The 12,607-nt window shown below is 47.8% G+C and overlaps 1 protein-coding gene across 1 annotated transcript; it reads left to right on the forward strand.

Annotated features, from left to right (window-relative positions):
• Nucleotides 1–2,887: 2,887 nt before the first annotated feature.
• KCNJ1 (potassium inwardly rectifying channel subfamily J member 1) lies at nucleotides 2,888–4,825 on the forward strand. Its single transcript, XM_090123413.1, has one exon. It carries the CDS (start codon nucleotides 2,893–2,895, stop codon nucleotides 4,006–4,008), a length of 1,116 nt encoding a protein of 371 aa, XP_089979539.1. The 5' UTR covers nucleotides 2,888–2,892; the 3' UTR covers nucleotides 4,009–4,825.
• The last annotated feature ends 7,782 nt before the right edge of the window (nucleotides 4,826–12,607 follow it).

The raw sequence follows: 12,607 nt of genomic DNA on the forward strand, positions 1-12,607 counted from the left end.
CTGCTGTGATGAATGCTGCTGGGGACAGCAGAGCTCTGCCAGCTCCTCCTAAAGGCATTTCTCACACAGCAACGCTGAGTGTGTTTGGGCTGACAGGAAGCATCCTGCTAAATATTAGCTACAGCACAGCCACTCAGTTACCTTCAGTGATTTAAATGGAAAGGACTAAGGGCTATATTATATAACTTGCTTTCTGTAACCTCCCCTGTAGCACGCTGAGTGTTGGTACAGGAGGGAATGCTTCTCTTGCTGAAGAGAATCAACACATTCCAGCTGTAAGTGGGAGCAAGAAAGATTTGTTGAGGGTAGGATTGCTTTGCCACCCTGGCTCAAGAAGGGTGTTTTCTTCAGACTTTGATCTATCTGGGGTAGCTTAGAGCTTATAAAGCAGTCTGAAGACAGCGGGGAAGATTTAAGGAGGAAGGAAAGGAACAGCAAAGTTGGGAATGTTTCCAAGGTTGCAGCCCAGACTGTGCTGATTGGCTTCCTCTCATCATCTCTGTGATAATTATCTGTTGATTTGTATGTCTGGATTAATCCAAAGATTTCTAGTGAAGGCTGAATCAGGTCTACCAGAATGGTGGTAACATCAGTGACAGCCCCAGCAGGAAAAGCCAGCTAGATCAGAGAACCTCTTCCATTTCTCCCCTTCACACCTTTCTGGGGGTTGTGAGCACCTCTGCCCAAGGCACAGATGTGCAGCTCAGGATGCGCAGGCAGTGGCACAGAGGCATTCTGCTGTTCCAGCACTGACACTCAGAGCTCACACTGCTGCAGAAAAATCCAATGCAACAAATGCCAACAGCAGCTGAAGCCACACATCCCTGCACACAGGGAAATTAAAGGTGAAATACTGCAGAGCTCCTGAGAACAGTGCATCATGCAGCAATGTTTTCTTTCTGCTCAAACTATGCATTAACATTAACACATTAAATGGGTGTCGAGAAAAGCAGACTTGAGGACTGTTTGGAGGGTGAACCCATTCCCTTCCTCAGGTTCTTGCTTAAACTTTAACTTTGTCAGCCACATTCACAACCAATACATTCAGCAGCAAAAGTTCAAAGCAGTGAAAAGCTATGGCACAATGACCTTCATTTCTCCATCCTCTCTTTTATGAGCAGAGGTTTCAGTGTAAGCACAGGCTGTGACACAAAACAACAAATCTGTACTTTAGTTCTGGCTTTCTGAAATGTAATTCGTGCTTATCAATAACATCATCCCTTTTGCTACTGGTTGCTGTATCAAAAGGGGATCCGTGGTCTCTGTATTACTGTATCTAATGGAAAGATTTTAGCTATCAAAAATATTAAGCAGCTTCTGCTTCAGAGTAAATGGAAGAAAGCCTTTGCTAAAGAGCAGCTCACTCCTGCATGGTCAGAGACAAGACATGCATCCACTCAGGAGGAGCAGAGTCTTCCTTTACCAGCAACTAGGAGCCAGCTTTACTACCTGCACAAGCAGAGCATCTACATTTGAAAGGCCGAATTGAAGTAAGGCGAATTTTGCACTGATACATGTCAGCAGATGCAATCTAATCCAGTGGCACAGAATGAAAAGCAATCAGCTGCACAGCCCCCAGCACCTTCTGTTCTGAGATGCATTGCTGAAGTGCCACACATCCCACAGCAAACATCCCAGCCTGTGAATGGCTGAGGATGCTTTGTCCTCTGAGATGCAATAAACTCAATATTCTCTGCGTGAGTCACCAGTGAGGATTATTTTCCCACCATGTTTCTGGGTTGTTTTTAAGCTAGAAATTTTGCCCCCAAGAAATGTGGTTACAGCACACGTTCAGCTACACAAGAAGAATTTTGTTTAATAAAGGCTAAAGAGGCACACAGGGTACGTTCCCAGGGTGGGTCAGCTCCTCTAACACATCTTCTGTTAGAAAGGAAGACATTTCATGCTTGAGGGGTAACCAACTCTAAAGTGGATTATCTCTGAGAACAACCCTAAGTCTGGGATCAAAATCCGCCCATGAACAGAGCAGCCATCTGTAACTCTACAGTGGATGAAGCTCACCCCACCCCTACACCAGTGACTAACTTCAGAACTGGGACATTTCTGCACGTTTGCTGATCCCACTCTGATCACATCTGTGCTATTTCCCCCATCAGTGACTCCTACATCCTGGGTCTCTTGCTAACGTGGGCAGGCAGAAAGGACAAAATTAACAGAGACACAGAGCTGCACTTTCCCTTAAGAACGGATTTCAAAATCCACGCCTTTCCTCTTGGCATTACTTTTGGGATGAGCGAACACCCAACTATATTCCAGCAGCAGCATTACCATCTGTTTCATCCTCTCCTAGAAGTCCTGCTTCTGTGTTTCCAGAGTTCAAAATCCACACCTCAAACCCAACCTATAACCATGAAAAAAGTCACTGCATCCATCTGGCTTCATTAGACATTCTGCACCCTTCTCCCATTTCCTCCTAAATGCACACTCCATCACACCTGATGAACACACAAACTTCTTTAAGCCCAGTTTCATCTTCTAGAAGACAGAAAAACCTCAAAGCTGAGCTGCTCCCTGTTTGTTTTCCCACTGCATGCCCACAGTGATCTTCACTGCTTCTCTATTCCTCTGCTTGTTCCACTGAGTAAGGGATAACATTAAGTTGGCTGATTCTTAACTTCACAAGTTCACTAAGCAAGCTGAAATGATTTTTTTTTTTTTTGCTGGAATGCTCCTTAGGCAAAAAACTGCTCATTTTCTCATATACTTACTGGAAATTTTCTCCAGTAGCGGAGGGAAAATATGCAAATAGTACAACATTTTCCTAAGCAGGAGTCTTGAGACCTTGGCAGTCTTCACTCCTCGCCTGCAGGTACAAACGAGACCCATAATGTTCATTATTTCTCATTCTGCAGAACACCAGCAGCAGAGGCAATGTTCAACTACCTCCGGAAGCGCTTCGCCAGCCACATCACAGAACGAAGCCGGAGAAAAGCAAGGCTTGTTTCCAAAGATGGAAGGTGCAACATAGAGTTTGGTAACGTAGAGCAGTCAAGGTTTGTCTTTTTGATTGATATATGGACGACTATCCTGGATTTGAGATGGAGATACAAAATGACCATCTTCATTTCAGCATTCTTAGGCAGCTGGTTTCTGTTTGGTCTCCTCTGGTACGTTGTGGCCTACATACACAAAGACCTTCCAGAATTCAATCCCTCCATAAATCACACCCCTTGCGTTGAGAATATCAACGGTCTGACTTCAGCTTTCCTGTTTTCCTTGGAGACACAGGTCACTATTGGCTATGGCTTCAGGTGTGTCACAGAACAATGTGTCACTGCCATTTTCCTGCTCATCTTCCAGTCTATCCTGGGGGTAATCATCAATTCTTTCATGTGCGGTGCCATCTTGGCCAAGATTTCAAGGTCCAAAAACAGGGCCAAGACCATCACCTTCAGCAGGAATGCTGTCATCAGCAAACGTGGTGGGAAGCTCTGCCTCCTCATCAGGGTGGCAAACCTCAGGAAGAGTCTTCTCATCGGGAGTCACATCTATGGCAAACTCCTGAAGACCACCATCACCCCAGAAGGAGAGACGATCATTCTGGACCAGGTCAACATAGAGTTTATCGTTGATGCTGGCAACGAAAATCTCTTCTTCATTTCCCCATTGACTATTTACCATATCATAGACAAGAACAGCCCTTTCTTCCACATGGCAGCAGAAACAATTCTGCAGCAAGATTTTGAACTGGTGGTGTTTTTAGATGGCACTGTTGAAGCCACCAGTGCTACCTGCCAAGTGAGGACATCTTACATCCCAGAAGAGGTGCTCTGGGGTTATCGCTTTGCTCCCATTGTGTCCAAGACCAAAGAAGGGAAATACAGAGTAGACTTCCAGAACTTCAGCAAGACAGTGGCAGTGGAGATGCCTCACTGTGCCTTCTGCCTCTACAATGAGAAAGAAGCTAAAGCCAAAGAGAAGAAAGGCTATGACAACCCTGGTTTTGTCTTGGCAGAAGTTAGTGAAGCCAGTGACACAAAAATGTAGCTCCAAACCTTTATCAGACTGCACCTTTCTGCGTAATTAAATCAATCTTGAGAGGATTAACAACTTAGTGAAACCAGTAACAGGTTTGTTTTAACTCTACAGCAGCATCTATCTTCTCAAAAGCCTCAAATCAGAGAGGACCAGCATACCAGTGATCACCAGAACACTATTTAACAATGCTATATATTTCATAGAATTTGTATTTTTATATCTGTGGGACACTTTATGAAGCTGCTAAGTTGGAGCGTCCAACTCACTTAAACTCCCAGAGGCACATCAGCCTTACAAAGCCTGGAAAGAGGAACTTTAAGTCACCCTTAAGGAGCAAAGCTGCGAGAATGAGAGCATGAGAAGGACAGACAGAAGGCCAAAATTCTCCATAAGGACCAAAGGGACTTGAAAGTCAAAACCTCACCAGAAATGCATGTTTCTCATTGCCAAAGCCCTCTGTGGATGCAGACTCTTTGGTTCCAGACCTTTTGAGCACTTTTGAACATTTTGAAACAATTCCTTCTTATTTTGAGCTGACATATTTATAGAAATGGAGCACTAAGGGACGGCACACGTTTAGGAAGGGATTTTGAAGACAGAGCCTATGCCATCCTCCTGCAACTACAATGTCATAAGGAGCTCTCTTCTGGGAAAGCTTTTGATTCCTTGAGAGAAAATACCAAATGGAAATGGAAAGTGAAAACAAGCACAGACACCTGTCATGAGAGATGAGGAACACTGCAGCTTGTTCTTAATCATCTCACCTTCCTGATACCCCTCTGTCCACTTCTGCCAGGAGGCAGCTGCTGTGATACTGAGAAATCTCAGAAAGCAGCAGCCAGTGGAACAGAAGCACAGGGGGGAGGTGAAGAGCACCCAGATTGCAGCACATCTGGTGGGAAAGCAATCCTCTGGGAGAAGAGAGGAACTTCCCAGCACAGGATGCATCTTTGGAACAACCCACAACACCAGCAAGGCCTTTCTTTGAAGCTACAACTAAAGCACAGTGAAATGCTGTATCACAGTAGGTATTGCAGTAATGACAGCATGGTAGCAAAGGCCTGGGCTGCAGCAAGTGAGGATATGCTCAAATGCAACAGCTGTGGGCACAGAAATAAAGGAAAGAAACTGCTCACCCTTGGAAGGCTGCAGGAAGGCAGGGATCTCCAGCAGAATCCCCTCACCTCCACTGCCAGCCCTTAAATGAGGGCTGGGAAGGGGTGGATCCTGGCTGCAGCCCTTCTATCACTCAGTACATTGCATGCACCTGAGCTGCCCTGTGCTGGCCCTGCCTTCCCACCAGCTCACCATCACTGCTTCAGGCTGTGACTCAGCATTGCCGTTTACACAGCAAAGATGCTCAGGAGCCCCCACCAAAAGATCTTCACATCCAGTTTCACATGGTTCACCTCACCAAAACAAAACATGCATTTCTACAGCAGACAGTTCCTGCTGATTGGTAACCAGGAGTACATTTTCCTGCTTTAATTCTTGGCATTTAGGTTTCAAGTGCAGCAAAAACCTTCAATAGCTTTTTGGTGACTTCCATCCATATCCTCACAGACCGATATTTCTGGTCTCTGATGCCCCCAAAAAGTTCTTTTGCTGAGAGTTCAAGTGATAGGACCAGAGCAAGAGCTTTTCTGGGAACTTTTCTCAGTGATGTAATTCAGACCTTCTACTTTAAACACTGGTAAAACAGATGTATCTTTTTAAATGCAGGAGGGGTTGTAAAAAGAAAAGCACAACTAAGTGGTCAAATAACCACAACAGTATTGTGAATGGACTGAGTGTAGCAATAGAGATCTGGGAGCCAAGGGAGCTCAGTCCCAGTGGAGCATCAGCCCCTCTGGTGGTTCAGAACAAATCACTTTGGTACGTATTTCCAACTTGCCATCTGTAAGATGGGATGTGAGGTTCTCACTCTGTACAAAGAACAATGTTAACAACAGTGATGTCACTAAAGCACTTTAAAAGCCACTTCTCAGCTGTCTCAGTCTTTCTTCAGTGCATCATTGTTAAATCCCTCTTCACTTTGGAAGAGCAGCACAGAAAGTTCTGTTCTCCTAACAGAACTACTGCACATGGCTGCATGGCAGGCTGGAACTGCCAGCACAAACCATCAGAGTCAGATATTGCCCAAAGCCTTAAGTGTGGGTTTTGCAGTCCTGCAAACACTGCCAGCAGTAAAAGCATTTTACAGTCAGTCACTGCAGCACCTGTGGCTCTCAAAACAAAGGCAGCTGCTGCCCACTGCCCTGCCTGGCACACAGCAGCGTGCAAGTGAAGCAAGAATGCAGTCTTCACCATACAGAAAAACAAATCCATATGCAAGGTTCAATCTGTCTGCAAGGAGGTGATAGGAAAGAATCCTGTTTTCATTCATGAAAGCTAGCCTGGGATGTAAATGAGAAAGAAAGGAGTCACCAAACGCTCCTCAAGTGTCCACCCAAGAGGCAGCGTGCGTCCTCCACACTGCAAGGGATCTCTGCACGTCCAGGCACTGACTTGGGAAGCCATCTCAAAACCCTGAGCCTCTTCTCAGTTTGCTACCCTGCTACTTCTGTGCTTTTGTTCTCTACCTAAGTTGTTACTCAGTACTGTAACACTGTAATGCACTGGAAAGTGCAACAATGACAATGTAGTAGCAAAGCCTCAGGACACAGCAAGCCAGGACTTGCTTAAATACAATGGCCATAAGCACAAAAATAAAGGAAAGAAGCTGCTTACCTTTGGAAGGCCCCAGGTAGGCAGGGATCCCCAGCAAAACCCTCTCACCTCCACTGCCAACCCTTAAATGAGGGCTGGGAAGGGGTGGATCCTGGCTGCAGCCCTTCCATCACTTACATTGCATGCACCTGAGCTGCCTGTGCTGGCCCTGCCTTCCCACCAGGTGCTCCATCACTGCTTCAGGCTGTGCCTCAGCATTGCCACTACAGATGTCTACAAAGTATTAAGTGCTAGCACAGCTCAAACAGGAGACAGCTGATCTCACTTGAAGGATAATTATCTGTTGTTCATTCTATTCTGACAGTCACACCTTCCTCAGTTGCTAGCCTTGCTGCCTGCACTAACAGAGGGCTGCATTCTTTCATGTTAGCACGACAGGGGGGGAACTGGCCATAGCATGAGCTGGGACAGACCCCAGGCTGGCAGGGCCGTGGCTGAGCCAAGCTCACATGGATAGAAATCGTAGGCAACCAAAATGGGGACCCAGGAAAGGAGCCGTCCTCCCTCTGGCTGCCACCCAAGGGGTGCAGAGCCCAGCAGCAATTGGGGATTTCCTCTTCGTGTCCAGAGAGAGCTGTGTGTCACTTGAGAGATAAAGGTCCAGGGTAGGGGAAAAAAAAGGCTATCAGAGACACTCTGCATGCAGTGCCACTCAGGACAGACTCCATAGGAAATCTATTTTGGAGTCTGTCACCTCTACTTCCATTAAAAGAAAGTTCAGTTAAGAGGATGAAAATAAATTTAATCTTGCTGAGCAGAAGTGGCTCTGGAGGGAACCACTGCCCTGATACTGAAACAAAGGCGGGTTTCTTTGCCTGTGACAACACTTCGTTGTCACATCTCCACCGCACTCTTTTCTAAACCCTCATGGTTCTCTTCTCCCTCCATTTGTCCATCCAGCCTGCAGTCTGCCCATACGGTGGCAGAAACAACTGTGGAATACAATGCAGAGGCCATCAGCCTTGTTGGTACAGAGCAAAGCCATCTCCTTAGGGGAGGAAGTCAGACCATGTACTTACTGCTGAATGAAGGCCAAGAGGGCTTAGCTGTGAAAGCATTAGCCAAGCAACAAAGCTTGGGAATAATGTGTCTGCAGTAAACTTAATTTATCTTCTCATTTCACAAACAACATGTTTCTTCTACTGTATTTATTTTAAACATTCGTTCAAGCTGTGCATAATATTTCAATCATTTTGAAATAGATTCACCCTCCTGCTGGCAAATGAATAAGGCATCCTGCTGGCTGCTGGAGAAAGGGCCATGAATTAAAATAACTGCTTTCAGTAAACATGTGCTATGAGCTGTCTGCACACACCCCTTGGTAGTAATGGGTGAGAAGAAACTCCTAAATAACAACAATAAAACAAACCTTGGCAAACCGTTTGGATACATAGACTGATTTGCACTGTGGTGATGTGGCACAGCACGGCTAACGAACTCACAGCATAACTCCTGTGTGTGTGTGCTGTCTTGTAAACCCAGCTACTCCCCCATAAACAAGTCAGCAGCGTGCGCAGCCCCAGCACAAATCAGAGTGGCTGAGGTGTCGCAGCCTCCTTCCTCTCCCCAGGCAGCAAGTTGATGTGGTTACACACATGTGGATTCTGCTGGGAAGAGCTTTTATTTCCCTCTCTCATCCTTTGTCCCCTTTGATCCAGCAGTGCCTGGAAGCGTCACAGTGCTGGTGCAGTTCTTGCACCCCACACAAACAGAGGGAAACCACAGCCCATGAGCAGCGCCGTCCAGCACAGGGATGGGGGAAACGGGGTGAGTCCCCGACCCTCCAGTGAATCTGTGCCTACAGCTTGATGCTGCGGAGCTGCTGTGACAGCAGTGACACCGACCCTGAATCAAATACAGCCTTGCAACTGCAACTGCAGAGAGGAAGCCGAAAGCGTTGTCTGCACAGCTGTGAGAGCACACAATGCGTTTCCTGAGGCCAAGCTGACATTCCTGCGGTGGAAGCATCTGCCTGGCAAAGCTTACAACTTGCACAAACTGCTCCGCGAGCAAACATAAACCCTCCCTGCTCCAGGGAGTCGGGTGAGCAAGGGGAGGCTGGAAACGGGAAAATCTCATTGCATCTCCACCCGCGGGCTGCTAGAAAGCATTGAATCCCTCGCGCTCTGCGTGACGCACCCCGCGCCAGGCCCGCAGCTCCCAGCGCCGCACAGCTGCGGGACCGCCGCTGCATTCTGCGTCGCGGCCGCTGGGAGGCGCCACTGCTACGCGACGGACGGCGGCCGCAGCGCCGCTCCGCCCCGCGCTGCCGCGACGATCTTAAAAGCGCGAAGCAGGAATTCAATGGAAGCCTTCCTCTGTTTACTGACAGAGCGTAGCGCACGTAGCGACTTCTTTGGGCACGAGCTCTGGGAGCGGCACATATTTAGCCGCTTCGCAGGAGCGTCGGTAGACCTCATTCCCCGCTATGAGCGCAGAGGTGGCACCGAAGGGAGGGGTGGGAGGATCTGGGGGCTGCTCCCCGCTAAGAACAAATAACAGCCGGGCAGCTCAGCTCGGGGCTCGGCTGTGCCTCTCCGCGCACAGGGCGCTCCCGGTTTCAGTGCGGAGCCGCCGCGAGGCGCGGATGATGCGCTGCCGCCGGGCGCTGTGAGCGCCGTGCCGCGTGAGGGCGCACAGGGCAGCGCCGCTCTCGCGTAGTGCGGACACCGCCGAAGCCGCCCGCCCGCCCGCCGCTCCCACGCGCGGAGCTCTCGGCCCGACGTGGCCCCACGGGGCTCAGCCCCAGCTCACCCCACGCGGCAGCTGCGGGACGGGACGGGGCGGGCGCTCACCGGACGGCAGCCGGTTGTGCACGGCCGCTCCCACGGCAGGCGACCGTTAACGGTTCCGCCCCTCGGCGGCGGCCTCGAGCCGCTCCCGCGCGGCCCCTCCGCCTCGTGCTGCGCTGCTGCGCGGTCCGGAGGCGTGAGAGTCCGCAGCTCCGCAGCTCAGCGCCGCGAGCGCCGAAGATGAGCTCCGATTTCCCTGGGAGCGGCGCTTCCTGCCTGGCTCCGGCTTTTGAAGTTCCGTGCAGAGTTTCTGCCGCCCCGGTTGCCTCACGGTCGTGCGACCCCAACCAGCTGTTTTGTGAACTTTCTGATCGAAGCCCGAAATACTTGAATTCCATCGGCCGTGTCCTCACGGGAAAAGCAGAAAGTGGTTTCGGTACCATCGCATCCCTGGTTTATTTTGTCCCTGTTGGCGCTGGGAGGGGAGATTCCCTGCTATCATCCCTCGAGCTTCCAGCACGGCGCTCAGCCCGCTGCCTGGGGATGCTCATGGATCGCTCCGCTCCGTTTCTTATCGTTTGTTCTCCACCTGAGGATTGCAAGCTATTCAGATCTTATGAAAATGCTGACAGGTGCCCGGGAAGAATCCCACCACCGTCAGTATGGCACACTGGTGTGAGATCTTTGTGCTCCAAAATCTCTTTGTAAGATCTCTCTCTCCCTTTTTCTTTTTAAATGAGAATGCAGCCTGCAGTGGGCAGCAAACTCTGCCTAATGCTAAATATGAGCAAATACCAGCAAAGATTGGTATCAGCCACAGGGGATGAAAAGAGACCAAAAGGAGCTGAGCTGTGGGCACCACAGATCGCCTTCCATCTCAAGCTGAGCTGCTTTAAGATGCTGCAAGTTGAGCAGTCAGAAAGATGCTCCAATGGTCGTTTTCAGAAGCCTTTTTCTTTTTTTCTAAGGATGCTGCTGTCAAAGACACTGTTACACTCTGATAGCCTTCAGATTCTGCCTTTAGGCTTTTTTGGTGCAAACTCAGTCTTCAGTTTTCCCATTGCTTTCAGCTGGGCAGGTATGTTGTATTAGAAGACAGCACTTGATATTTCTACTGATGAATGCGGATTGAGCTGAAGTGAAAAACAATAGAGATAAGCAACAAAACATTCACTCTTATGACTCAATTGAGCAAGTATGGCTGAATACACAAAGGAACAGCTCTGTGGCGGCTGAACACACCACTTAACGCGGCTCTTTTTCAGAGCTGCAGCTAATCAAGCTGGTGAAAGCCATTGTAGCAGAAACTTAGCAACAAAAGGCTGTGTGTGGAGGAAGGAAATGGTGTACTTGCGCAGTTATGTATTTCCAAGGGTTTATCAAATCTGCAGAAAGATCAAGCTATCTCTGAGGACCACCGTGTGTCTGAAAAAATACAGGAAGTGCCTTTGCCTGACCTTTAGACACAGTCAGATGATTCCTTGGCAGCGCTTGTTTTTTCAGCCTCCTGCTCCACCTCAGCAATGCTTCGGAGCGTTCGGATTTCCCTGGGCTTGGGGACAGGTGAGAAAACATGAGCAGCCATGCAGGCTGGTAACCCGCACTGCGTTATACGTGCGTTCTGCCATGGCTGGCTGGGCACCCTGAGGAGTAAAGAGCAGGAGATGCTGTTAGCTGCTTCTGGCTGCGTGTCCCAGTGCTCAGCACAGGGCTGTGATGCAGTTGCTGTGGCACTGAGCGTGGATCTGCTCCAGCTCTGCCACTGCCCTCGTACCACACACTGCACCTCGTGCCTCGGCTGTTCTGTCATTTCTCTCTCTCTCCCCCTCTCCACATGGACAAAAGATGGAGCCTATGTTTCTGATTGCTTCAGTATCTAAATTAGATCCAGTTTTCTGGAATAAGAGGTCAATATTATTTTACAGAGACAAGGATGGTGATTGCTGCTACTATGGAGATTTCCTGTTTTTCTTTTAGCTGGATGTAATTTAGATGCAGGTTGATGCTCTGTCAGGAGCTGTGAGAGAGGAGGGAGAGAGTGGGACAAGATGATGCCTTCGAGAAGAAAACCACCATTTATTTTGCCACATTTTTTACATCATCTTCTTCATACAACTATTTCATCGTAACACTTCATACATTTTTTAAAAAACACCAAGATTACTTGCAAAATTATATATATTTTAATATCCAAAAAGTACATTGCATATATATAGTAGCAAAAGCCCCGTTCCCACGGGTAATTTCTTCATCGTTAAAATCTGCGATTATTGCGGTAACGTTGCTTATAAACATCCCAAAAGCACTCAGACCCGAACGGATCAGCTCCACCTTATTTCTCCTTTCTGTTAAATAATGGCATCAGTGCTTCTGGTTAAAGTTATGAGCAGACTATAATGTTCTGGATTCAGGCTCTCATCCTGCAATCGGATGCACATGGACCAAATCTTGCACCCACAGAGTCCCGGAGGTTTTGTCTAGACGAGATATTTCTGATCCTGTTAATTGTTTGCCAATTAATACAAGTTAGCTAACAGGCTGTACATGTAGGTCTGATCCCCCTATAGACATCTGTTCTGAAACAGAACTGTTTGTGGTTTACCCTTCTGTTTATGGCACCAAACCACCATTTGCGGATCATCAAATCAGCACATGCAAAATTAGAGGTGGGAGAAAATCGGCCAGTGTTTGAAATGGAAATGGAACGCCACGCCAAGAGATGTGCTGGGAAGCATTTGATAATTTTCTCTGTGAAGTGGATAAAATGTTTCCAAAGTTCAAGATTTTGGTGAAAAATAATCACAAAAAAACTGAAACAGTCGCTTTAAAATTGCAATGAATGTTTTCAATCAGCTTCAAGAGAAACATGTTAGCTAAATGGAGTTAATTTGCAAACAACTATGACAAGCTAATGAAAGAAAAACATCTACCCTAGACAGACTCAGGAAATCTGGGAGGTTTCTGGCTAGTTTGGGGACCATTATGAATCCCATTGCAGGACCTAGGCTATCTCCAACAGATACATTACTCACGTCTTATTTCTTTATTTTTTTTTAGCGAAAAGTACAAAGCTACAGCCCAAATGTACAGATTGGAAAGATGTACAAATTACATTAAAAAAAAAAAAAACCAAAAAAAACAAAAAA

The sequence above is a fragment of the Phasianus colchicus genome, chromosome 23, assembly GCF_987193195.1.
Source record: "Phasianus colchicus chromosome 23, bPhaCol1.hap1.1, whole genome shotgun sequence".
In the NCBI taxonomy this organism is placed as follows: domain Eukaryota; kingdom Metazoa; phylum Chordata; class Aves; order Galliformes; family Phasianidae; genus Phasianus; species Phasianus colchicus.

Excerpts from the sequence above, each read along its gene's own strand:
- KCNJ1 (XM_090123413.1), top strand. The coding sequence starts at position 2,893 with ATGTTCAACTACCTCCGGAAGCGCTTCGCCAGCCACATCACAGAACGA.